This window comes from Thunnus thynnus, chromosome 15, assembly GCF_963924715.1.
Source record: "Thunnus thynnus chromosome 15, fThuThy2.1, whole genome shotgun sequence".
Lineage (NCBI taxonomy): Eukaryota > Metazoa > Chordata > Actinopteri > Scombriformes > Scombridae > Thunnus > Thunnus thynnus.
This window is the reverse complement of record NC_089531.1, coordinates 5,872,869-5,900,735: the sequence shown is the minus strand read 5'-3', so window position 1 is coordinate 5,900,735 and position 27,867 is coordinate 5,872,869. Positions and strand designations below refer to the sequence as shown.

The 27,867-nt window shown below is 39.0% G+C and overlaps 1 protein-coding gene across 1 annotated transcript in view; it reads right to left on the bottom strand.

The window, feature by feature from the left end:
• LOC137198317 (gamma-enolase) overlaps positions 1 to 26,408 on the bottom strand; it is a 31,168-nt gene extending 4,760 nt beyond the window's left edge. The window contains exons 1-10 of the mRNA XM_067612072.1: positions 26,316 to 26,408; positions 13,441 to 13,526; positions 10,376 to 10,471; positions 8,921 to 8,979; positions 6,161 to 6,230; positions 4,312 to 4,445; positions 3,570 to 3,661; positions 2,862 to 2,992; positions 2,251 to 2,448; positions 1,883 to 2,084 (exon numbers count right to left, since the gene is read on the bottom strand). Coding sequence (XP_067468173.1) covers positions 1,883 to 2,084; positions 2,251 to 2,448; positions 2,862 to 2,992; positions 3,570 to 3,661; positions 4,312 to 4,445; positions 6,161 to 6,230; positions 8,921 to 8,979; positions 10,376 to 10,471; positions 13,441 to 13,525 — 1,067 coding nt within the window. The 5' untranslated portion in view covers position 13,526; positions 26,316 to 26,408. The remainder of the gene's footprint in view (positions 1 to 1,882; positions 2,085 to 2,250; positions 2,449 to 2,861; positions 2,993 to 3,569; positions 3,662 to 4,311; positions 4,446 to 6,160; positions 6,231 to 8,920; positions 8,980 to 10,375; positions 10,472 to 13,440; positions 13,527 to 26,315) is intronic.
• Between the last annotated feature and the right edge of the window lie 1,459 nt (positions 26,409 to 27,867).

Below are 27,867 nucleotides of genomic sequence, written 5' to 3'. Positions count from 1 at the left end.
AAGGACCAGTGTAAGATGAATAAGGAGGTTTTTTTTAAACTGTAAATCATGCAAAGATATTCCAGTAGAGAATATAAATATAGACCTGGAAACGTGCATGATACGTCCTCTTTAAAAACTGCAGCACACAAGGTGCAAAACTGTGTTTCTGAGTGAAATTCAAGGTTATAGAAACACATATATGTAGTTCGTATTATATCCTCACAGTGTGTGAAAGATCTATTGCACTTATTACGGTACAGTTATTGCACAAGATAATTAATCTGATTGTGATGTATTTGTAACTCCAGCTCATCTGACACGTTAATCTGCTAACAGCGTGAAAATTAAGACGTACATTAATGTCTCCGGTCTAATCTGAGCCCCCGTTGGGTTTCCTATTAGAGAAAATATATCACATTAACAACGCAGGAGGCTTTTCATGTGACGGACGCAATACATCACCTTTACTGTCATCAGCGACGTTTCTATCATTTAATCTTTTTTGCCCCCCTCCCCCTCACCTCTCCTGTTATAATCCAGCTACACTGTCATGATTGATAGCTTCATAACCCTGAGTGACGTTCTGTTAAGTCTAAGACTGATGACACACTCATTCAACGCTGGAGTACACACTCTCTACACAAAGATATCAACAAATGTGAAGGTACATGTACACAACAGGCCCGGTCGGCTGCATCGATACATTTGACTGACAGCTAATCTTCATGCTAAAACTCTCCTGTCACTTCTTGTCCTTCATTTATCTTTTTATAAAGGTCTATTCGCTGCATCCCATCTCTGGCACAAGGTCAACATGGCTGACAGGTATAACGACTAATGTGACTGACAACATGGTGACTACTGCTTCTGTGAGTGTGTTTCCACATGTGTGACTGATAGCAGGGCAGCTGTGACTCTCTGTATCTCCCTATAGGCCTCTCTGTCATCTCAGTCGAGATGGACGACCTTGCTGACCAGTCCAAGGTAACCAGACTGCCTGGAGCGGCCATGTTGTTTTCGCTGTGTTCATGATATGTTGGATTGACAATGGGGAGTCCCCTTTTTGTCTCCTAATAAGGCACATTTGTCATTTTAAAGAGGATATATCATGCATATTTCCAGGTCTACATTTATATTCTGGGGCTTTACAGAAATATATTTGCATGATTAACAGTTGAAAACTCCTCATTTATCTTATACTGGTCCTTTATGCAGCTTTATGTCTGAAATGGGCGGTTTTAGCTCTTGTCTCTTTAAGGTCCCCTCCCAGTGAGCCCACTCTATTCTGATTGGCCAGCTCCCAGAAGCTTCTGTCAGCTCCAGAGGCTACATCATGGATGTATAATAAGAACTGGATAGAGCACCGCCGCTCATCCTTGCAGCCAATTTTTCCCAGTGGCCAATCATGGTATTGCAGCGAAAAATCCCCCTGTGGCCCAAAAAGCATTTTCCCCGTAGACCACCATTGTAAAAGAGACGCCTGCTAAACTGTTGACAGGAAGCTTCGAATTGCATACAACGTCAATTATGACTCTTTCTATTATGAACTTTTGATTCATGGAGGTTTTATGTTTGTAAAACTTTCCTCGAGCCGAGACAAGCGATTTAAAAATCTGTGACATCATCACAATGTAAAGTCTATGGGCTGAGCGGGAGCTCGCGGGCGGGGCCAGCGGGGGAAACACTACTGCGCATTTTCAGTGGGCCGCACAACGTGGAAACCAACCCGGTAGCTAGAAACTTTTTTTGGCGTATGTGCCAGACGAGCAATTCATATAGGACTGAATGGGCGCCATTTTTAGTCCGGTATCCAGCTCTTATAATACATCCATGGGCTACATAAACAAACAATAGTAGTCAGATTTAGCATCTAAAAAATGTTTAAATAAGGCAGACGTACGCCTGTATGGCCTCAGTGACCGAGCCGATCTGGTTGACTTTGAGCAGCAGGCAGTTGCAGGCTCGCTCCTCAGCAGCCTTCTCTATCCTCTTGGGGTTGGTCACCGTCAGGTCATCTCCAACAACCTGGATCCCCACCTGGGCCGTCAGACGGGACCAGGCCTCCCAGTCGTCCTGGTCGAACGGGTCCTCAATGGACACCACTGGGAACGAGGGAGGAGAGGTAAAAAGTTAACTTTAAAAGATTAATCATCTTTTGTCTTTCAGCTATGTGCTACTGAGGCCTAAAAAGGTTTTCATTCAAACCAAACAACCCCATTTTTCCAATTCTCTCTGACTGACAATCAGCCAACAACAAAAATAGTCCACCTGGGTAGTTGTTGACGAAGCCCTGGTAGATGTCAGCCAGCTCCTCTGCACTGATGTGTCGCTCTGGATCCGGTGGGGATTTGAAGTCCAGGTCATATTTCCCATCGCGGTAAAACTCTGAGGCAGCCACGTCCATCCCGACCACCACCTTTTCCGTGAAGCCAGCCTTCTCTATGGCTGTCTGCAGCAGATCCAGAGCTGAGGAACAAGAGAAACATTGGAGAGAGGGAAGACAGTAGAGATAGAGACAGGAAGAAATGTGAGGTAGGAAATGGATAAGAGGGCAAGGAGAGAGGACAGCGAGGGAGGTGAGATGAGGACAGGAGGGACATGGATGTAACGTGGGAAGAAAGAATGGATGTGGGAAGGAATGGAGTAAAAACAAAGGGCAAGATGAGTGCAGGAAAAAAGAGGTTAAGGAAGTTAAATTAATAAACAGGTTCATCTCAGATGCCAGATGACATCAGAAAACAAGAGAACATAAATGTTTATAATTCCCAAAAACTAAGTCAAGAAAAACAGCAGCTGTGTTTTACTATTTTCATTATTTATGAAACGTTATTTAATTAAAATTAAAAAAAACAATTCTCCCTCCTCTTCCTCTTCCTCACCCTCGCTGTTCTCCAGGATGTTGGGAGCAAAACCTCCCTCATCTCCCACATTGGTGGCGTCCTGGCCGTATTTCTCCTGGATCACCCCCTTCAGTGTGTGGTACAGCTCCGATCCTATCCTCAACGCCTCCCTGAGAGACAGAGAGGAGGGAAGATCAGAGGGTGAGAAGACAAGTCAGGAGGGAACAACATCAGGAGGAGAGAATGAGCAAAAGAGAAACAAAAGATGAGGGATAAATAAAGGAAGATAGAAAGGTAAGGAAATCAGTAAGACAGACATTGTGTTTAAAAGAGAACAAAGGAAGACATAATGGAAAGAAAAATGCAGAAAAGAGAATGGTTTCAATCAACCAATCAAGCAATTAATGAAACTCATCAACTGACCAATGCCAAACCAAGGAAAACAACAGGCCAACTATACTACTCTTAATTTGGACATCACTTTAATTTTCATCTTTAATTTTCTAAAATTATAAGTGTAATAAAAACAAAAACAGGATTTTTAAGCCTCTTTCCACTTTTATTCGAATACAAATACAAATAATTTCGCTGCCTCAACAAATACAGATATAAATACAAATACCGGGCCCTCTGCACATCCCTAGTAAATAACCTTCATCAGGGTATTTTTGTCAAAAATAACCTGATGAATGCTTATCAAAAGGATCACGTTTCCCAGACTGGATTGTGTTTATATTGATTTCTTACTTGAAAGACTCGGCACCAACAGGAAGAACCATGAACTCCTGCATGGCCAGTTTGTTTCCAGCATGAGAACCTCCGTTTATCACATTAAAGGCCTGCGGAGGAGAGGAGAGGAGGAGAAAAGGAACAATAAAGATGGAGATGTGAGTTATGTTTCCAGACGAGGGAAATCACATAAATTAATCAAATATTTTTGAGGAAGGAAGAGCATCACACAAATAATTTAGATGCAAGGCTACTGGAAACCAGCATCTGATGAAAAAGTCATGCCTGTTTTAATCCTGCTTGACAGGAGAAAACTCTCCAAAAAAAGTTCAAAAAAAGTTCTCTTTTAACTAACTCAGGTCTCTTTAACTGCTCTTATGAACTGCACACTTTACAGTATATGTCTTTTTTGTCCTGTGTCCTTTATTTTATTTATTTTTCTTTTCTACAATATATTCATTCATAGTCATTTTGCCATGTGTGTATTTTATATGTAAATTATTCAAATTACAATGACAACAGCTGGAGAAAAGCAAGAAATGTTTACAATTGAAAAGCATTAACCAGCAAAAGTTTAGCATTTTTACTTGAAAAACAACTAAATCTAAATTTTAAAAAATAGTTGCAGATTTTCCATCAATCATTTCAGATAACTAGTCTGTAAACTCATTTAGTAGCAGAGCAAACTGTGCAAGAACCTGGTTGTACAAAGGTTTTCACAGACTGTGTTGTGAGACTGTGATGAGTCTGAGAGTCTTACAGGAACCGGCAGCACCAGCTCTGTGTTTCCGGCCAGGTCGGCTATGTGGCGGTATAGAGGAACATCTTTCTCTGCAGCGCCAGCCTTACAGATGGCTAGAGACACTCCGAGGATGGCGTTGGCCCCGAACTGAGCTGTTTGACAGAACAGAAGACAGACATTATTATTATTTACAGTCTAATGAATAACCATTCCTATTTATTTAGAGCCCAGTATTTGTATTTGTATCTGTATTTGTTAAGGCAGCAAAATTATTCGTATTTGTATTTGTATTCGAATAAAAGTAGAAAGAGGCTTAAAAATCCTGTTTTTGTTTTCATTACGCCTCTAATTTTAGAAAATTAAAGTGTTACAATAAGTGTTCATTAAGGAGGTCCCCACACCGGGTCTCAAACTGGAGTCTCCCAGATCATAAACGACTGCGCTGACTACTGAACTAAAACTTTACTCATCACCTCATTGCAGACAGACCTCTACCTATTTATACACCATAACACTGAGACAGCACAGTGTGTAACGTCTGCGCAGGGAAGAACTTCAGAGGTGATTCTTGCTTTGCACTTTTCATTTATTCATTTATTTTTTACAACCTAACTTTGTGGAAAGGAGAAGGGGAACAACAGGTTATGAAGAGTCTCTTGGGAGCACTTCGCATGTGTCAGTAGCTCAGCTTTATCTCTGGGGAACACCCCAACTCCGGGAGTGATGTCCAAATTAGGAAATGTGCGTCATGTAGCAGGTGGATGTGACTCCCCTCGTTGAGACCTACTGATTGGCGTAACAGCGGAGCAGAGGAGAGACACTGAGATAGCGATATTACTGACCTGCGTGCTGGTATTTGGCATGTTCTTTTTTTTCTCTTCCCGAAAACAAATGATTTTTAAAATATTTGTATGAAACAAATATTCGTATAAAACCCACTATTTGTGCTTTGCCAAATAATGTATTTGTATTCGGGCACACCCCTACTATTTACAATTTATATTTTTCACTTATGTATCAAGAAAACATGAAAATGGAGTGAAGAAGCGAAGCAGAAGAAACCTGCCAACCATTAGCAAGGCTGTTCAAATTTTGTATTTTTACTGGTATTTCACATGTACAGTAGTTTAAATTTGTTTTAGTTTGAGGTGTAGTTTGAGGTGTAGTTTTAGCATTTTTGTATTATCATTTTTAAACAGCAACTAATTATTTCACATCACATAATTTTTCCTTTGAGTTGTGTTATAGGACAGTAATTTCTCCCTCCTCCCCTCTTAGACCATTTGTCTGTTTTACATATAAACTTAAGTAACCACTAAATTACAGCTGTATTTTGTTAATTTACAGTTTTTTTTGCAATGCAACAAGAAAGAAGACTAAACTCTCTCGTTTTTTAAGCTTTTATCTGTATAACTTCAGATATGAATGTAGCTGATATTCTCGGACTGTATTCATTTCTTATGTGCACAGAAAAGGAAATTCAATTATTTTTTCTCAATACATTCAGCTGCAGTTTAGTCTGGCAGTCTTTGCTGGCTGAAACTAATTTCTCCCACCGCCGTCATTTTCACCGCTGTTTATCTTGCTGCCTGAAATGAGTTGTTGGCGTGCTTCTACATTAAAATAAATTAACAGTGCATTTATTTATTAAAGATCTACGTTTGTTTTGTTTTGATTTGGAAGAGCACTCTGTTTGCTCTGTCTTGTTCCCGTCTGTATTTATGCCTCTCATTACCACTTTGTTACAAACAAGCCTTTGGTAAAAAACATGTGTGACTTCGATGGGGAGATTTCCAGCTGGCTGCTAGACTCAGATGACGTGGTGTTGTTAGTCATCACGACTTGCTCCCGTCGTGTTTTGACTCACATTTGTTTTCTGTGCCGTCCATCTCGATCATAGTGTTGTCCAACTGCTCCTGCTCCACCACGCTGATGCCCTACAGAAATACACCGTAATTATCCTTCAAGAAACACAACTATCATATTAAAACTACAAAACAATAATATTTCATTCAGTAACAACTTTCCTCAGAAACCTATTTGCTCAAATTTTGGTTCAGCTTCGTTGTTTACGGTTAGGATTAGTGTCAGATTTGATGTTAAAACTGCCTTGTTGAATTCACAGACCACATTTGAATCATGCATATCATACAAATGACACAAATCACCTTTTGTACAAATGCAAATTTACAAAAGCACCAATTTTCTGTGAGATCAAGTTAAATGAAGTGGAAATAATACCCAGTACTGTTTCCTACGTTATTATTTACTGTTATAGTTTATGTGTGTGTTATATGTTATGTTGTATCAAAACCAGTACATATGTATGCCATCTTTTAAAGAGTAATTTAAGAGGAAATCCACTTTTTTGAGTTAGTAAATTATATGTATTACATGTATAGTCACTATTCATTTGATTCGGGTCCCAGTCTATACTGTTCATTACAAGACCTAAATAAGAAGGGAAAACATTGTTTTGTAATTCTGAGGCCTGGAGACACTTATCTCCACATTTTCTTGGTTACATTCACTCTGGGGCTTTCAGCAACTACACAACTAGTGCAGTAGTCGACTACTAAAACCACTTGTCAGTGCTGTGGGCAGCCGTCAACTACCGGCTCATGAATTCATTTATAAAACACCAATGCATGTATATATTTACATCGTTTTATACATAGATTTATTTAAGTGTGGTACCAAAACAATTCCTTTGCATAATATTGATTGCCTGATTTAGCATTATTTTGGGGTTTTTTTGCAACATTCATTGCTCTAAACTGAGAATAATTTGTAAAGCCACCAACACAACACCTCCTGCATGTTTCATAATAGTGCGTTTTAAATGTGAAGATAATTACAGTGAAACAGCAACAGGAAGTGCTGACAATGCTTACAACGTTAGCAAAAACATTGTCACCATTGTAAGGTATGTCTGTTCACAAGACTAGTGATCATAAATGAGAAACTGTGCCTATTAGCATGTATTAAATATAATTACACAGTATTCATACAATATTTATTGATTCAAATCAATATATATCGTATTGTAGCAGCATGTCGTTGCTCCTCCAGCAGCTACAGCTTCTGTGTCATTCTTCCTAACATGTCTTTAGCATTTGGAGCTGTAATTATTCAGATTTTTTTATTTGTTTGTTTGTTTTCAGACTGGCAAAACTCTTTTCTGTGTTTGTACTGTGTGCTCACTGTCATTTTCCTCTAATGAACTTTAATTCAGACCTAAATGCATCATTTTCAGGTCTGTTCCCTCAGATTGTTTTAGGGTGTATTAAAAAATCAACATCCCCCACAAAAGTTTTTTAAAAAGCAGGCTCAGCCTAAAGGAGCACTCAGACTAATTTATTTTTTGTTGAATTACATTATTCTTTAGTTTTATCACTCTATTATTACATTTGGATTGTAATTTTTACTTTTATCAACATTTTACCCTTGTAATTTTTGGTAGTTTTAAATTGTTTCTGACATCAGCTTTTGCAATCACATATAATTGTTATTAACATCATTGTGACCACAGTCTATGTGACACACACACACACACACACACACACACTCCAGTACAGTCAGACTGGTCCAGCTCTCTGACGAGCTCTGATGTGACGTTCAGGAGCTCAGAGCCGTTCGGCTGTTTTTCCCGCCTGACTGATCACCAAGATTCATTTCCCGGCGAAACATCTGCTGCTGGAGGAAATTACCCATGCTGCACTGCTGCGGACAATTTCTTACACTCACACACACACCTCACAGACACATTATCATCACACACACACACACACTATTCTCCACCGTCACTGATAGCTGAACAGAGTTTATCTTATTCTCACAGCTTCCTCTCTGCCCATCCAGATGTGATAGTCATCTATACATCGACTGACTCAATCTGAAAGTTATTTAGCTCAAACTGGACATTTTCAGCTTCACTAACTGATACAGTAGATTCAATCTGACCACAGAGTGTAGAGAAATATGAACACCACATCTCTGAGGTCACCCACAGGTTTAAGAAGGAATGATTTGAAACCTGGAGTTTAGGTGTGATGCCCGCCAGCGTGTCAGTCAGCTAGTGGAGCCTGAAAATCCAAATTTGAGTAGAGATTGCAGAGCCTGAGTGGAGCTGAAGTGGGAGTGTCATGTCATGTTGAGTGTCGTGCAGTGTGTGACCTTTCAACAAAGGCAAATGCCCCAGAACATATTACTCATTTAGCCTGAATACGTTATCTTCCTTCTAAAACTTGCTATAAAAATATGCTATTGAGACATTAAATTCTTGTGGAAAAAGTTTTTTAATGTCACAGAGAAGTAGGAGAAAGTTTTAATTTCTCAAATTGAATTAATCAAATACACTTATCAGATATGAGTACTTTTTATGTTTCCCTTTCAACAAAACTTACGTAATCACTTTCTTTTGGCTGAGATGCCAGAAACACTGCAAACAGTAGCTATTAGTGGTGGCCTGAGTAATGAACACTAGCAAAGTTATTCCTTTAAGAAGGACAAAGCTGTACCCAAATTTATGTCTTTAGTCTTTCACCTTCTGAGAATTTCAAGGATGCAAGACGTTGTATCTTGTAAATGTCTTCAGATAAAATGTATTACAGCTTTGGTGACTCACCGAGGCTATAAGAGCTGGACCCAGAGTATCGTTGATATGCCCGACTGCCTTCAGAACACCTAAAGTAGAAAAAGGAGAAAAGACAATCAAACTTATGCTGCGACTGTTGAAGAAACAAAGAAAAACTTTGTTGGATTGTATTAAATGTTTCTGAATTGTTTTATTTTAGATCTACGTGTCACATATATTTGACTCTGCATGTGAAGGTCTACACTCACAGTGTCGAACCCACTGAGAATCAACATCAACTCTGCAGGTCCACACAGCTTTTAGACTCTTTTAGCCTCTTTTAGCTCTCTGTTTTGGTTCTCTGGCCACACATAGACTGTATGATTGCATCTCTGGCAAATCCATAAGCAGCCTTTCAAGCTCAGACAAGGTGAGTATACGCAAGCAACTCAGAATAAAAACGGAAAAAAGACAAAGTTAGCAACCATCTGGTGAAGAAAGTGGGACATCTGGCAGCTAAAAAGACATATTTTTCTAAAGAGTTGGTGGAGACCAAAGTAGAGTTAAAAATAGTGAATATTGGACTCACATTCATTAGGTCAACACAAACCCCAATGAGATGATAGTGTTGCTCTGTGTCTGTGTAGACAATTCTTTGCAACCATGTTAGCTGTAATAACTCGATGAGCCAAAGACATACATGGAGAGCTATCTCTCCTAGCTACATTAGCCTCTGGTCCACTAGCTTCTGTAACTTACTATTTTTGTATTTTCTTTCTCTGGGTTTCTTTTATCAGCTGACAAGAATTCACTACTCTACTGGACAGCAAAAGTTGAATGTTTAATAAGATTTAACCAGCAAGTATAATTGTTTGCTACATTAGCCTCTGGCCTACTAGCTTATAACAGTAAACTATATGTATTTTCTTTTTACTCAGGATTTCTTTCACATGAAAGATAAGTTTTTACTACTGTACAATATCAACTGTAAAAGTTTAAAATGTTATTTTAATTATTTTAACCAAGAAAAAAAACATTTGTTAGCATTGTCCCACTAGCTTCTCTGACTGACTGTGTTTCCTCAGACTGTTTACCTTGTTTTCCATCCGTTGACATATAAATGAATGTTTACTGGATGGTAAAAATGGGGCCAAACTGAAATTAAATTTGAATTATTTTAATCAAGAAAAAAAACAACACATTATAGCATTCAGTAGCATATCCCAGTCATTAGCGCGCTGTTGAAGCATCATTGGAGCTGTAGTTGTTAAATGCTATATTTTTGTCTGACAAACATGACATATTTAAGTCATCACTAAGATAAACTGTAAAAGAAAACCTACTACACACTGAGTTACAGAGGCTAGTGGAACAGAAGCTAGATAGTAGAGAACTAAATCCAGGTTGTGTGTCTGCGAGTTTGTTTTGGGAACTTTCTGCCCTCTTGTGGTCAAAAATCACTTAAAGCAGCTTTAAGTTTTTGAAGGATGTAAAAATCTTTCGTACCTTTGCCCTTGTAGCGGCTCTTGTCTCCATCTCGGAGCTCCAGAGCCTCGTAGATCCCTGTGGACGCTCCGCTGGGCACCGCAGCCCTGAACAGACCTGAGAGACAGACAAAAAGAGAAAGTGAGGTTTAAATGCAAGGAACGGGCAGAGGGGTGAAGAAAACCAAGACTCATTTCAAAGTTTTAATTGTAAAACCATGACTTTGAAACTCTTTAAACCTTTGAAGGTGATCCAACTAAATCAAAACAAATTCACAAGTCTATCTTTGGTTGTAAGACACTGTAATTGAGTTCAGACATAAAGTTTTCCAGGATTTATTACACTGTTGTACTGCCAGACTGCTTTTAAGGTCAGAAGACACATATTTTTTAGGTTTTAGTTGTATATTTTGTCACAAATTGCACCTGGATTATTTTTATGACAGGACGTTCTTTTTGAAAATGACCACAATGACTGAATAATTAAATGATTAATTCATGTAACTATGGTAAGACGCTGATGAAGGCCGTATGATGCGGTTGAAAGCTCCTTAAAAGCTACGAAGTGCACCTTAAATTGAGCTTATTTTGTCAAATATACTGTTCTCAAGGTCAAGAATGCACAAATCTATTAAAGTTACAAATTCCTATTTTGTATGTAATGTTTTTTTATAACACTATAGTTACTCCAGAATAGTAAACAACACAGTTTTTAGCACTTTAATAGCTGAACCCACTCAGCAGATACGCTGTTGACTGCCAAGATTTTTTCAATTAATTATTCATACATTCATATATACCCACACATGGCAACAGCAAGTACATTCACGCCATGTGCTCAAGTACACGCAGAGCAAATTACTGGACAGAAGGTAAAATCATCACCACATCTGAGTCAGCAGCATCTGCAGGTAGACGCTGAGGAAGAAGAGAGGAGAAGAGGCGACCCGCTGCTTTAGCTGCCGACGGATTCTCTAAGACTGTACGGTCTGATCTGATGATTCAGAAATATAAAACACCTGTGAGGACGCACTTCCTCTTCATTAAAAACCGAACATACTGTATGTTTGCAGCTGATGATCAATGTGGCTGTACTTAATTTGTTTTGATTACTGTAATACAGCAAGTTCTCTTTATTTTGTATTTATACTTTCACAGACTTTAAAGGAGAAATTCTACAAAACAACCAGGCAACATGGACTGAGCTTGTATTGTATGTTTGTTTTTTACTTATTCAATTTGTCATAAATTGTCTTTGTCATCAGGCAAGTGTGACGATACATGTTGGTGTAGTTTTAATGTAGTGGCCCATATTTATTAAAGGCTTTTTAGTTCCACTTGAGTCCCTGGAATTGGATTTTTTTTATGCCACACCCCACCAATAGATGAGGGGATATTTTTTTACTATTTAAAATTGTCTATGCGTCTTGAGAAGTGCTCTGTAGATGAAATGTATAGTTATTACTAAAGAATAAATCGAAAACAAATTTAATTTGATGTCAGTTATCAATAAATATGGGAATTTTCACAACTGAATTTAACGCTTCAGAAACACAAGATTCAAAGCAAAATTAGACCTAATGCATAAGATGAGGAGTGTTGCCTTCCACACTCTGGAAACACACACCGCTACCTTGGACTCAAGCTAACGCTAGCTTACTGAGAACACCGAGAGCTGCACACTTGGGCACACGTTCGCTATTTTAGCTAAGTTGTGCTAACAGGGCAGGTATCATAATCAAGTTATATTAAACTTAGCAAAATATTGCGACAATAGCCAGACTCAGTGCCAGTCCCAGAGCCGAGGAGAGCAGCAGGTGAGCCAACCGTCAATCACAGCTGTCAATCAACGCCCACACGGCAGACATCGAAGCTACTATAAGTATATAATTTCCAAAATAACCACCAGCATACTTATTAGAGATCCTGAATTTAGAGATTGAGACCAGAATGACTCATTGAAAACAATGGTTGACTCAATATTTCTAGAAAGTTGACAGTTTTTGAATGGGAATCAGTTGGAGCATCTAGTGGCGGTATGGAGGTATTGCACTTTAAAGGAGAGGTACAGAGTTTTTCAAGTCTTTCTTAAAGCAACAGTCAGGTGTCCATATGAACAGTGAAAGAGGTTTTCCTCACTGTAATCATTCCTCCTGTTCATAGTGGATATTAAAAGATCCTTCAAATGTGCTTTCAGTGTAAGTGATGGAGGACAAAATCCACAATGTGTCCACACAGTCATTTAAAAGTTGATGTGAAGCTGATATGAGGCCTCAGCAGTCTGAGTTAGTCATATCAAGTGGATATCTGACACATTAGCATCAAATTCCCTCTTTGTGTTTCCTCGGACAGTGTTTCTCTGTTGAGCTGTGATGGAAGAATAGTAACAAAAAGAGGAACTTTGACATTAAAAAAGACTGTAACGTTGAAAGATATCTACTTGATTTGACTCATTTGGGATTCTAAAGCTTCATATTAGCTTCAGATAAACTTTTAAATACATTTTTGCACAGGAGGAGGACTGTGGATCTTGTCCTCCATCACTTCCATTGTAAGAGCATTATGAAGGGATCTTCTAATGGTCAGTATGAACAGGAGGAATGATTACAGCAAGAAAAACATGTTTCACTGTTCATTTGGGCTCCTGACTGTTGTTTTGAGACAGACTTGAAGCTGTGGTGGGTACTATTTGGTTTTCACACTGAAAGTGAACAGACGAAGAATGTTAATGAGGTTTTTTTACACAGTGTGTTTAAACAGGTGACCAGTAAATAAAATCTAAAGTAAAATCTCACTTAATTTGTTTGTATTTTATGTCGGGGTTATGAAAGCATGCTTATACTGTTTACCGTCGGCCTACAAGAAGCCCCAGTCTTCCTTTAACAGAGGACTGATTGATCTGGACAGAGGTCAAACGAAGGTCATTTGATGTCAGAAACAATTTACAATTACAGCAGGGACACCGTTGCTACCTTAATGCTTTTTGGCAAATTTCTAACACGATGAATCTGAGCAGACATCCTCGTGGAGAACACTATGGTTTGTTATTTTGCTCTGATATTTGCAGACAGGCTTGTCGGCGGTCACCTTTCTCTGTGCGAAGGTCCACTTCCACAGTGGGGTTTCCCCGGGAGTCCAAGATCTCCCTGGCAACGATGCTGACGATCGACATCCTGAGAGACAGAAACAGAGAGAGAGAGAGAGAGAGTGGAAAAGAGTCTGTGATATAATTGCTTTACCTCATAATACTGTGAATCATGTTGGCAATATGGTTCATTTTTAATTGTTTTATAAGTTATGTCAGCATCAGATTAACTGAAAAAAGAAGCAAAGTGAGAGAAACCTCATGGATAAAAAGATCTATTTTTACATTGCACACGCACACACAGAAACTGTGTCAAGGGAGACGAGAAACAACATCACTGCAGATTCACTGTGAAAATCAAAGCTCACCACAGAGGCCTGGGTTGTGTCACACACACACACACACACACACACACACACACTGCGGTTACTTTGCTGTTTCTGGAAGCAGGTTGCAGTAAAAGTCTCCAGCAAAAAGAATAAATTATGCATCTGTTTGCCACCACTTTTATGCAGATGGAAGACATTGGTTGATTTTTGGTGAAGCAGCATCGGGATATTCTATGTTTTTCTTACTGTCAACAAAATCCAAAGGTTGATATATCTTATTCCTTTGTGCCGTCGAGCTCCTTTGTTGTCCAAAAACAAGACACGTCATTGAGCCACACCGCCGCACTGGGTGACATGTTCCTTCATTACCATGAACACACACACTGTAGTTTATTCATCCTGCTGCCAGAAATACTCACCAGAGAAACAAATGTGGATTCATCCCCCTCTGAAAATAGTCCCCAACAAATACACTATTTCCTAACATTAGCTAAAAACCACAGCTGTTTTAGGAAATTACTGAGACTTTTGTAAAAATGATATAATATTTTTGTGAAGATTTACATCTTCAGAAGGAACCAATAGGAGGATAAATAAAAGTTTACAAAGGGCACCGAAACAGCCACGACCACAACCGAATGTAGAATAACGTCAGTCTTGTCAGTTATTCAATAACTTTCTCATCTTTAATTTTACTTTCAAGTTGTTTCCAAGTTGTAACGTCAAACTCGTTAAAAAAAGATCTTCGCAGCCTTTGAACTTGGAGCTTTCTGAGCTTGGCTGTGAAGACTTCTCATACCCCAGAGTTTGAGAGACTGAGCTTTCTCATGACCTAAAACTGTCCAACTCCCATATTCATGAAGACGTTTGTCTTGTCTATATTTGCATGCTGTGTGTGTGTGATATATGGGGACTTTGCATCATGGGATTGTTTAACACTTAAGTCTAAACAATCATTAGTCTGATAAAGTATTCTGCAGTTTTGTTGCACATTTTGAAATGTTGGCTACTTTTCTGTCACAACATACAAATATTTACCATATTTTTTTCTTTATATTCTAAACATTACAAACATACTGTTAGTTTTCATTCTTGGGAAACAGTGTAACTTCTTCACATGCTGCACTAGAAACAAATAAAACCATAACAGACTCTGAAACAAATCAACCTGCTTTTCCTATCGAGTAAAACCTGCAACCTCGCACCTGTGGAGGCGACACGGCGGCGTCAAGTCACCAGAGGCAGACATTTATTCTTTTTTTAATGATCTTAATATACAAAACTGTACCTTCCAGTTGTGTCCCAGCCCAAACAACATGTTTAAATCACAAACATACTGCGTTATGGTTGCCGTCCAAATGCTGATTCCTTATGATTTAATTACATTTAGCTGCAGTTCTTCACCTTCCAGTAACACATGAACACCTAAACTGGATATTCTCTCTGCTCTTTTGTAGTGACTGTTCTCTTTGCCTGTTGGTGATGTATTTACTGTATCTATTGTCAGCTATGCTTCATTCTTGGCCATGTCTATCTTTAAAATGATGTTTATTTTCTAAATAAAGGAAAAGAAAACAAGAAGAAAGGTTTTGAAGGTGAATTTTGTGGAAGAGTTCTATTTCGAGACTGTTAATTTGATATAAGCCCCTTGAGTCGTGACGTCTTGTTTTCGATCGGGTCATCAAACCCTGATACGCTGGTTCTGTTTTCTACTGTAGCTTCTTCTCTCTCAGGAGAGACAGCTTGGAAAATCCTGCAGCACTAATGAAGGAAATATGCATCTCTGGGTGCCACTCGACACTTCAGAAAACAGCTCGACAGCAAAGAGTATTTGCCTTACCAGTCTCACAAGCACTCTTATTTTTTTAAAAAAACAACCCCAAAGTTACTAGATTACATGTTTTTGTTGGAATTTTGTTGATTTTATTTTGTCTGACTGACCCTTTCAGTTCAGACTTCTCTGCTCTGAAAGAAACAAAAACGAAAACCTTCTGGACTGTCAGTCATGGAAGTCAGGCAGGTTATGATCCTTATGAGCCTAATTCTAACTGAAATAGTTTTTCCAATCTCAGTCAGTCCACTTTGATAAATGAATAGACTCTGAGAATCTCTGAGACGCTGTTTTGTTTCACTGTTTTGCATTGCTTACATGTTAAATATAACACCACCGGCCCCAGGGTAATGTAATTTCATCCCTACTGTATACTTGTATATGGATGGGTTGACAATATAGTCTCTCTTGAAAAAGAAAAAAACATGTTTTATTTTGAATTTGTGGAGTTTTTATCTCAGTTTTGGAAAATCAATCAATCTTCTTTAAAATTGCTTCTGAAAACGATTTTTTATCAGACGGTTTTCTTATATTTTAATATTAGCTGCTAACATCTCTCCATGTTTGCCCATGTTTGTCCAGTGTATATGTATGTAGATATGTGTTTGTACATTTACATGTATATTTCTATACATGTGTATGTTTTGGGGTATGTGTACATACTGTATGTTTTTGTACACAGCTGCTTTTTAGATCATTGTTTGTTTGTGTTTTTTATTAATCTTTTATCCTCATTTTGTGCCTGCCACCTGACTTAATTATTATTTTACACTTGATTTTCCTTATTTTTTTTCATCGTTTTATGCTGTGTTGTTGTTTTTTTATTAAAATGGTATACTCTACTTGCTAATATAAACTATGGGTGCTATTTGCTTGGTTAAAAGTTTGATTTAGTGAGTTTTAGAGAACCGCATATGAGCTGTTTATAACTGATTATGACCAGTTAATAAGTTTATTGTCTCTTTTCTGGCCGCTTGAGTCGGCATCGTATGACCAAATATTCTTAACTCAAAGGTTATTAGCTTTTTTGAAGCTTTCTCCTGCATCTCACGTGAGGACCTTTGAGTTAAGGTCATTATTTTGTCACACATAGTGTTATTAATGCTCCATGCTCAAGAATCTAACATTTCTGATGCAAAAGTTACATAAAGAGCACAAGGACTGAGCTCAGAATGCAATCACAGCCAGGATATGGATCAGATCCAGGAGTATACATGTTAAAAAGTCAGTTTGTTTGCTGCTTTGTTTTCCAAAAAAATCTAATGTCACTGCTAACAGCACTCACTCCTACGGACAACATAAAAGGAGTCGTTGCTCTCTCTTTTCTTGCTGTGAGAGACTGAAGATCACAAGATTAAAAATACATAAATTCTCTTTAAATATGCATTTGAAATTTCTGTATCACCATGACATCTTTAACCTACACAGACCTAACCCCCCCCCAAAATCATTACAGGAGCTCGGTCCTCATTGTCATTTCACTATCATCCACGCTAATCTACTCTGTGGGTGTTTTTCCCTTTTTCTCCTCATTGATATTCCAGGCATGCAGCACTGCAACGATATGTCAAAAAAAAAGAGCCTTTTATGTCATCCTCGTCTCCGTACCGCATGAATACTTTATCGATCTGAGGAGCTAAATCTGCCTCGCTGCTAGCTTGCAGAAACCTGTCACTGTCCTCAGGCTTTTCAAATACTCTTGACAGAGAGATAGAGACTCAGAGAGGAGGGTGTGTCGAATCATCCTGACACTTCTTTTATCGTTGTACCTTTTTAGTGTGCATTGATCAAGGCAACACTGTACTGAGCCAACTATAGAATGACACATACTGGACCCTTTGAAGTTAAATTTATGGGGGTAACCACATTTTGCATGCTCTTCTTAAGATAAATGTTTTGATTACATAACATGAATGATGGCTCAGATGCATTTAGGTGTGCCTGCAAGCAGTGAGTGTTAATTTCGTCAACAAAAACGCTGATGAAAATCAATAATCTGATGTCAACTAATAAAAGCTAAACAATAATGTGAAGGCGAATGGACAAATTAACTAATGACTTTTATGGCAAAGTATTATATCTCTTGTACAGAAGTTAGTTTAGCCATAAGACCTATTAGCATCTTTCACTCAGTAACGCTTTGTCTTTGTCAGTGATGTTATCTGACGTCAGCACCACTTGGAAGAAACACGAGCTTTATGGGTTAAATCTGTCTATAGTCAACTCAGAATTAGACAAGATGCAGCAACAAAACAGCTGGACAAACTAGGAAAACATGCAGACAGTATGCCCACATTCATAAAAGGAAGTGGCTATTGGTATGGATTCCTCCATGTCAATAGTCTGTTTATTGTTGGTATGGAATTATTATGCATGTGCATTGGTATTTATTGCACAAAATCAAATTGAAATTGTTTCATAATGGAGGAATGTTTTTGCTTGCAGGTGATACACCAATCTCTCCTATGGTTTGGGTTAAAATTGGTAGGTTTAGGCACAAAAACCACTTGATTAGGGTTAGGGGTTAAAACAGTAAAATGCAGTAAAAATGTCCCATTTAATGGCACTAAAATACATGACGTGACGGTAAAAACTATCAGGTAAAAATGTCTGTGTCATTCTGTGTCAATAGTCGATAAATTATGCACTGCCTTTATAAAAAGTTAACTCACTCAATCGACACTTTTCACGACCACACATCCATTGTGTTTCTCACACAGTGAAGAACAAATTTATAACTTAAACATCACGGCATGGAAAGAGGACACTGACAGCGCACAGACAGACAAGACAGAGCAGCACAGCGCAACGGCAGCACCGTGCAGCAGTGAGTTATTCATACCATCAGGGGGAAAGCCAGAAATACACACACATCCATTACATTGTAATGTATTCCCATGCATGCTGCTCAGAGTAATCTCAGTCAGCAGCTCTTCTGGCAGCAGTACAGCGTCCCTTCCCTCTCCTCTCGCACCGTGCACACGCAGCCAGGAGTGAGAGTGAGTTACTATGGTTACGAGGTCACTCTGTGTTTTTGTTGCTCTGGAACTTTCTTGCGTTTCCCAATAATAGGTTTCCTCAAAAAATGTGGAAACCAACAAAATATAAAGGCCTGTATGAATATCTCTAAATAACTTTAACTCAAAGCACATACAATATGCAAGCAGCTTGCTGTTTCTTGACTTAATCCAAGAGTTAGGTGGTGTAAAAATGCAGGAAATCAGTTTTAAATTACAAATTTTTTCCAGGGGAGGACCCCCAGACTCCCCATCAATTATTTACAATATCTTACCAAGTTTGCTCCCCCGTTTTAAATCACTACCAGGCGCCCGTGGCGAGGTTGGGGGTAGCAAAGTAATTATATAGTCTGGCTGTTCCAGATTCATCCCTGCTGTGTTTATTTTTGTTCATATTGTATTCATTTTTCTACTAAGTTATTTTCTCTGGTTCTGGGTCTGTATTAAGATTATAATTTATTCAGATTACTTCTATTTGGATAGACCTGAGAGATTAAAGTAGGGCGTGTCGGATGACGACTTGGTGAGGAGCATAGATCTCTCTTATCTTGTGTTTCGAAGAAAAACGTGTAATACTTGGAGTTTGTATCAAAAATGCTACCAAATAAACACAAATTAGCAAAAGGAAAGTCTTATGAAAAAGGTGTTGGTTCATAAGGCCACCTCATTTTATTATGAACAGAAATAAGTACTGCTGACATGTTAATAATACTAATAAAATATACTAATAACACTATTTCATTTAGTCTTTGACATCCTCTCCACATAGAATAAATGTATATGTTTAACAGTTTAGCAATGATGTGAGCTTTATCTGGGTTGATGAGAGTTACGAAGGATTTATAATTGAGTAATATATCTTATATTACCATATTATTACTGATATACATATAACTTTGTCTCATTTGTGTTTGCTACGAGAAATGAGAGCTGCGGATGTGCAGAGTTGTAGTTTGAAAAGCAACAGAAACAGCGCTGTAATAACATTGTTGGGTAGGTTTGCTTTTAGAGTTTGCTTTTTTGTTATGTTTTATAATGCTCCCGTTGATGAAAAGTTCAGTGATTTAGAGCACACAGAACTCTTGGACATCGTGGAGTTAGTATTAGCATTAGCCTGCTGTAGCGCCTCATTAGCAACTGGAGCATCAGATGGAGTTGGATTAGCATTACCTATAAGAAGCTGTACTTTTGATGATCATCTTTTTCTGTTTCATTTATCCTAATAAAATACTGTTGCACATCAATATTATGGAACTATTTTTGAACCGTGGGACAAACAACAGTCATACAACGCCTCATCGTTTGCTGGGTCAGGACACAGCCTCCTTTAAAAAGTATTGCTTTATATTTCTTCTCCTCTGGTGAACATCCATTCATTTGTAAAAACTGCTTGTGCTGTTTATTCAACAACAGATTTTATTACTTTTTTTAATATGCTGCTATCCTTAAATTCCCTTTAAACACTGTATGATCCTTATTAAGTCAATGTACAGTGGCCTTTTATAAATATCTTAAACTGGTGTAGTTGTCTTATGCAAGATGTTGTTCCTTATGTAATCTTTCTTCCTCTTTTTTTTTCTTTTCTTTCTGTCTCTTAGATGTTTGTGGCCACTGTAATCTAACTAACAACACAGATATATGCATATTTATGCATATTAAAACAGACTTCATACCATCTGAAACTAATGAAATTCTTTTTAAGGTTAGTAGTTTTTTTAGGGCAGCGTTCTTCTGTTGTCTCTGATTACCCTCTGGTGTGAAGAGACGACTTGACTCACAGCCTGACACCTGCTCTTTATATAAAACCTTCCTGAAGACGTTCAGTGCTACACTTATCTTTCTTTTTTCTATTCCCCTGTCACTCCTTTCTCTGGGACATAAATGCCCTCGTGTGTTGCTTTTAACCTGCCGCGAAATGACATTACTCCACTCGTCTTTTCTCCTGTCCTCTGACTTCTTTGCTCAGCACTTCTCTGTCATATGTGATCCCTCTCAGCAACTCGGGAATATCTCCATCCATTTTCAAACGCAGCTCTGAACTTGTACTCCTCTCCGTCGGTCGATTAAAACGCCAACGACCTACGAATTTATGCTTATTCAGTTCTTACACTCATTGTAACTCGCAGGGAACAAAAGCGTCAGCAAAAAATGTGTAAAATATAAATGGTGCTCAGCATAAGAAAGAGCAGAAACATCCACTCACACAGAGTCGAGGGGATTGATGCGTGGGTGATTTTCTCTCCTGGTCTCTACTAATTTTATGTTTTTTTTCTCTCTTTGCTGTTTTGAAGCCCCACCCTGCAATACTGCAGAGTTTTTTAAACAGTTCCTCCTGAGGGGTGAAGCAGCACACTGCACCTGCCGACGCTTTCACGTCAGAAATTCTGCTTTATTTCTTGTTCCTGATCACATTCTCGAAGCATCAAACATTTTCACAGTGAATATTTTGATACATATTCGACCAATTAGACTTTAGACACCATGGATCAAAGTCTATAAACGCCACCTGGGCTTAAATATCTTCATGATACATTAAACCTTGTTTCAAACAGCCACACTAACAGCTCTTAGGCAATTTAGGCGCAGTGGTGCTTTGAATTAAATGCTATCATCAGCATAACACGCTGACAAACATGCAAATGTTTAAGAGGTATAATGTTTACCGTGTTCACTGTCGTAGTTTTGCATATTAGCTGAGGCTGACAGGGATGTTTTTGTACAGATATTGGAGAAATTGAAGGTTAGACTTGATGATTTATGCCTGAATGGAGACGTCCTGAAGTGCCTCAAATGCTGGAAACTGGAAACTCTGACTGTATTGAAGTGACTGAGAAAACTCGTAAATATTCTCTAGAAATACAAATTGATTTAAAGTTTGTGTTGGCGGTTGATGATGGTGCTAAATTAAAAGTCAGAGGATCAACAAAGTTATTACAGTTCATCCTGAGGAGAACATGAATGTCATGAATAGTTGTTGAGACATTTCACACATAAAAAGAATTTCCTCTGAGGATCATGAACGTCTTTGCAAAATTCAATCCATCTACTGGCTGTTGAAATATTTCAGCATGGACCAAAGTATTGGACCAACCGACAGACAGACCCACATCGCCATATTGGCCCAAAGAAATTTGGGGTCTTCTAATATTTGAGGACAAGACTTTTACATGTTCACAACATCAGAGATTCTTTACCACTGTAACACTACAGAGATTGTTGCAATACGGGTTGTTTGTAGCCTTAATGTTGCTAAGCTAGCGAGTGTCTTAAAGTGTTTGGTTAGCTCAGTTTAACGTGTTTTTCTGCCACGGAGGAAATGAATTCATGACGAGTGAAAATGAGTCCAAAGTCCTGACGTCTTTACTGCAGAAACGACTGAATCTGTCAAGATGCCAAGAATTACCACTGTCACAAATGATGAGGAGCTCAAAAAGACTGAAAAATGCTAACAGAAGAGACTGTGAGTAAGTGTCTGCAGGTGTTATAATCAGGTTCGCCTTATATTCAGGCCAGTGCTGTAAAAACGTAATGCTTGTTTTGCTGAACTTCTGTCTTGGCTCAATGTGTCCATTCCGCTCATAATGTCTTGTGTTCTCTTCCAAATGGCCTTGATCCGGTTTTATTGGGGGAGGACCAATAAAGAAGGGGGCAGAAATTTGGCTCGCTCTCTCTTCTTCGCTTCCCGGCCTTGGCAGCAGCTGTTGTTTTTGTGTGTTACTGTTATGCTTTAGCTTTTTGCCTCTGTCAGTCTTTTGTTTATTTGGTGGGTCCGGTAGTCCTGTTTTCGCAGCTTTATTTCAGTTAGAATTAGTTTAGTTTGTTAATGAATTGGTTTCCTGACTCTTTAATTATGTTTATGGGACCTTCTTTGAAACAAGCTGTTTTAGAGGATCGTAACATTTCAACATAATGTTCCTCTAAAAAATACGCCTGTATGTGACTTGAAGTGCAGTTCCTCTACTGGCCACTAGATGCTATCTCACAGAAAACTCCTAAATATTCTCTAGAAATACACATTGTTGTTGACAAAAAAATTTGGTAATAAAAAGCTAATTTTGCTTCTTCTAATGCTCATGTTGGTGGTTAAATATGGAGCACTACTCGTGTCTTTCTGTGGCTCTGGAGGGAGTTTTCCAAAGCCTGAAAAAATAACCATAATGATGTCATTATTAGTTTAGACCACACACATTTTTAACAGCATTACAAGCTGCAGGGGTAGAGTTTGAAACATTAACACAAGTATTTTGTGCAACTTTCATGCAATGGGGCAATAAACATCTTATTTATTTCCTCTCAATATTAAGATATTTGAATGATTAAGAAGATTTAAATGTATCTATTATACTCTACTCTATTCTAAAACCAAGAAAAACAAGATATTTGGATGTCAGTCTGTTATTCGTGACACCAGCAAACTGTTTCTCAATATTAGCAGCACGAACTCATCTCATATCCGTAAACATATGTTCTTCCTTCCCGATCTGTCTTCACTTCAGTGAGTTTATCTCTATAGTTTACATCTCCATTCTCCTCTCCTCTAACTCTCTCTCTTTCTCCATCTCTGTATGTGTCTCTCGGCCCGGTGCTGTTTGTGCACGTTGCTGTGCATTACGTAAGCTGTACAGCAGCAGCAGCAGCGGCAGCAGCAGCAGCAGAGAGGGAGGACACCCATGAACGCACCACACCACACCTACCAGAGACTGCAGTGCTCAGCAGAAAAATATACCAGCACTCAAAAAAAAAAAAAAAAAAAACACGTGAGTGGGTGAGCCAGGGAAGGAGTAAATGAGAAAGAGAAGGATGAAGGCACGCAAGGAAGGAAGCAAGAGGAGAAAATATATCATTCTATGTATCTATATGTGGGGACAGAAGGATGAGGGCAGAAATATACAGTAGATATTACAGCTTGATATCGGGATACTGATCAAATTCTTTAAGATTCAATGATATCAGATAAATACCAATATTGTATAAATATGAAAGTGCTTCTCAGAAATTGTTTTTATTCTGCAAATAAGCAAAACTTCTGTTTTCTTTTTAGTATAAAATTGCAGATTACAGGCTAAATTGTAAACACGTCTCACTGTTGTGAAACTGTTGTGAAGGGAAAGTGACTCCTGGTTCTGGAAGTATTTCCCCCCCGTCCATAGAAACACGAGAGTCTCCTGGATAATTCACCTGTACCGAAGGTTTATTTTGAGGCCATGGATTTAATTTATTTCAACTTAGTTTCATGCTTTTTTTTTCTGTCGTTTTTGTATGCTGCAGTTACTATGAGCCTCAGCCATGTTGCTATGGGGAAGTAGCCAATCAGATCTGTAGCAAATTCTGAACAGCAGCATCGGTGAACATAACACTGCACCTCAGTGACTGAATTCATCCGACATGGACTCACAATCTGAAAGTAAACTAATGATAGAAAGAGCTGCGTTTGTTTTTAAAAGTAAATTATTAGCTTTGCATCCAACATGGTACCACTTTCTTGTAAGACCCCTTTTAAAAAGAGCTTATAGGCTGTTAATCAATTAGATTCAATTAGTAAGAACAAATTTTCATGTCGCCAGGTTGTGAAAAATCCCATTGGCTGGTGTTTAACCTATGTATTTGGTAACTGTTATAAATGTTGGTAGTCCTAATAAATACTTTACATATTTTGGGGTATTTTATGACTTTATTGGACAGTTGAGAGATGACAGGAAATGAGAGGAGAGACGGGGAATGACATGCAACAAAGGTCCGCGGACTTGTGGTTATGTGGCATGCGTCTTTCTCACTTTCTAATAAGTTATCACATCTGCAGTTACAATTAGCTGTTTCTAAATGAATTTTGGTCCAGATCGTCTGCAGCCCTCTTCCAGAAGATAAGAGACCAAAACAGTACAACTAGTCAAAAAGATTTGAAAACACTGAAAGTTCTTATTTATGGTTTATAGCTGTTCTATAAAGCATTTATTAGAGGACGTCAGTTACAACTTGGGTGCCAACTGTTTGTCGGCAACTCAAAACTACCATTCATGAACAGTTTAACATTTAACTAAGAAAAGGCAGAGACAGCATCATCAGTGTTGGGATTTTAAGAATTTATATAATCACAGTTAAATGAGAAAAACAAATGTCATACCCAGTCCTACAAAATATACGTACTGAGAACAGGAGAGGAACAGGAGAATAAGATGTAGGGAGTGGCAATGGTGGATGGAGGGATAAGACACAGATTAAGAAAGATGCACATACAAGGAGAGAAAGATAGATTAAAATAAAAATATGGTGTATGGAAAGAGAAAGAGAGAGAGACATAGAGAATAGCCAGCAGGAAGCAGAGAGAGAGAGAGAGAGAGAGAGAGAGAGAGAGAGAGAGAGAGAGAGGGAGTGATGGAGGATGAAATGGAGAGTGAATGGAGTGCGAAGAGGAGAGAGCGAGAGAGATAAATAATTAAATGACCCTGTTTGGCTGGAGAAGAGAGGAGGAATGGAAGGATGGAAGAGGAAGAGGAGAAAGAGGAAGAGAGAGAGAGGGAGCAGAAGGCTGATCACGGCAGACACACACACACACACACAGAGGAAGTGGAGCAGTCTCACACATATGTAACGCTAATAATGTGCTCACATTTACACACACACACACACATATAGCTGCAGCTCGCAATTATCACAAGTACTCTCACACACACTTCACGTCCACCCACACGCCACACAGAGTGCCAAACAGGCAGATATCACACACATACACACACACATTCCTGGACACGACCATAATTGACTGCATCATCACACACACACACACACACACACACACTATTCCTGTAGCCAAGACAAATAAGCATGCACACACACTTAACAGCCATTTTATAGGAAATCAAAATCACATAAACACACACAGTAAAACCTAAAACTGAAGCATCTCTGTCTGACACACACACACACACACACACATACAGTATATATACACCAAGGACTCAACCATGATTGACTGCATGATCTTCTCACACACACTACCGAGACACACAAAGACACACACACATACACACAAAAACATCGACCATCTAACACACATACACACACACACTTGTTATACCAAGGACTCAACCATAATTGATTGCAAGATCACACACACACATAACACTTCTGCTGCCAAAACACGCTTAAACACAAACACACACACACACACACACAACTGTAAATTTCCAAGAAACTAGAGAACATAAATTACATGAAGCAAAATCACACAAACACACACACATATAATGCTTCTACTGTCAAAACACACTTTAAAACACACACACACACACATATTATTCCTACAGCCAAGACACACATAAACACACACACGCACACGATTTGTGTCCTACTTTCACACACGTCCTTTTTCTAACAAATAAATAAAACATGCATGAAGCAAAATAACACAATAACACACACTTATACATGCACACACAAACACACACACTTGACAGCCATTTTCCAAAGAATCACACAAAATGCATGAAGCAAAATCACACACACCTAAACCTAAAGCATCTCTCTCTCACACACACACACACACACACACATATATTCTGTATCCTTTCAGCACTAAGCAGCAGCCAATCATACAAACATGAGATCCACAAAAAAAAAAACAATAGATGAAAACAAAACAAAACACAAAAGATCTTGAGTGGCTGAGTGAAAAGAAGGAAGAGAGGATTTCCTGCCTTTACCTGCCGCCTGCGTGTGTGGGTGTGCTCTGCCTTTCACGGCGACCAAGAAAATACTGGAGAGGCAGAACGTGAGAGAGAGGGAGAGAGGGAGAGGAAAACAGGAGGGGAGGAGGGGGAAGAGGAGGAGGAGGAGGAGGAGGAGGAAAGGGGGGGGGGGTGAGATGTGTGACAGAGGGGGGAGGGGAGATGACTCAGAGGAGGATGGAGAGAGGAAGAGGAGGAGAAGAGGAGGGTTAATTAAAAAGGAGGAGATGGACGGAGGGGTGGGATGAAGGGATAAGGATGGGGTGCGGAGCCTCGCCGCCAACAGAGGAGGTAAAAATAGATTAAGGGAGAACCGGCTCTCTCTCTCTCTCTCCTCTTTCTCTCTCTCTCTCTCTGTGTGTCTCCCTGTCTTTCTCTGGTGGTGCAGTGGGGTTCAGTCGATGTATATACAGTTACATAATCCATCCTGCTCCACCACACTCAGACATGATGATGCTCCTAGTGAGAGCAGCGCTGAAAACAATGCAGCAGCAGCAGAAATCCCTCTGAAAGCAGGAAAGAAAGAAGCACTTTATTAGGAACACCTTTGCAATCTAATGCAATCCAAAAAACAACAGCTCCGCCATGAATGCTACTTTTATGAAGCTTATAGCCCTACATTTCAGGCCAGAAAGGTGATCATTCTGCTTTGTGTTTATTATTGAGGTCATAGTGGGTGGTGGTGGTGTGCTGGAATGCATTAGTGAACAGTGTTCCTAATATTTTGTCCACCCGATACATAACATACATGAAGGGGGGGCAAGAAATAATAAAACTAAAACTGAAGCTTCATAAAAGTAGAATTTATGGCAGAGTTGTTGTATTGGATTGCATCACATTGCACAGGTGTTCCTAATAAAGTGCTCGGTCAGTGTATTATCTGTTGTTTTTGATTCGCTGTGCCACTTGGTTGGTGCCTTGATACTCAGCATGCTCTTGAGCAAAGCATTGTGCAACCCTGTGGCTGACAACCCAAAAAGATGAAAGATGAAGATTGATGTCCGTGACTTAATGTGGGTGTAATCAATGTTTTTCATAATGAAAATGTACGAGCTGTCAGTGTGTAATGTGTTGGTCGTGGCTCGTAGCTGGCTGATGAACATACAGAGAATTATCAGTGACTCTGCAGCTCCCTTCAGCTCTACGGAGCTTTATAGTGAGTTTCAGCTCATTGTTTATCTGTCCGGCTGCAACTTTACTGTTTTGGTTAACTCTCATAGCTCTCATAACATCGTTTTGGGCCGCAGCAGGCAGCTGTTTACAGAGGAAAAGCTCTAAAAATCTACTGTACACTACCTGCTCAGCTCCAAACGGCAAACAGACACAGTTAGCTGTAGACTAGCTGGTGAGCATAGTGGAGCATTTAGCAGCTAAAGAGCCAGATATTCCCCTCAGGAGTTTGTAGAGAGCAAAAACAGAGCTAAAAGAGAGTGAATATTGGACTTGGTAACATTAGCCTTCCCCATCCTCAGCCTCACTCGCCGCCTATGAGGCCATGTTATGTGCAGGGGAGAGTGGGGTAAGTTGA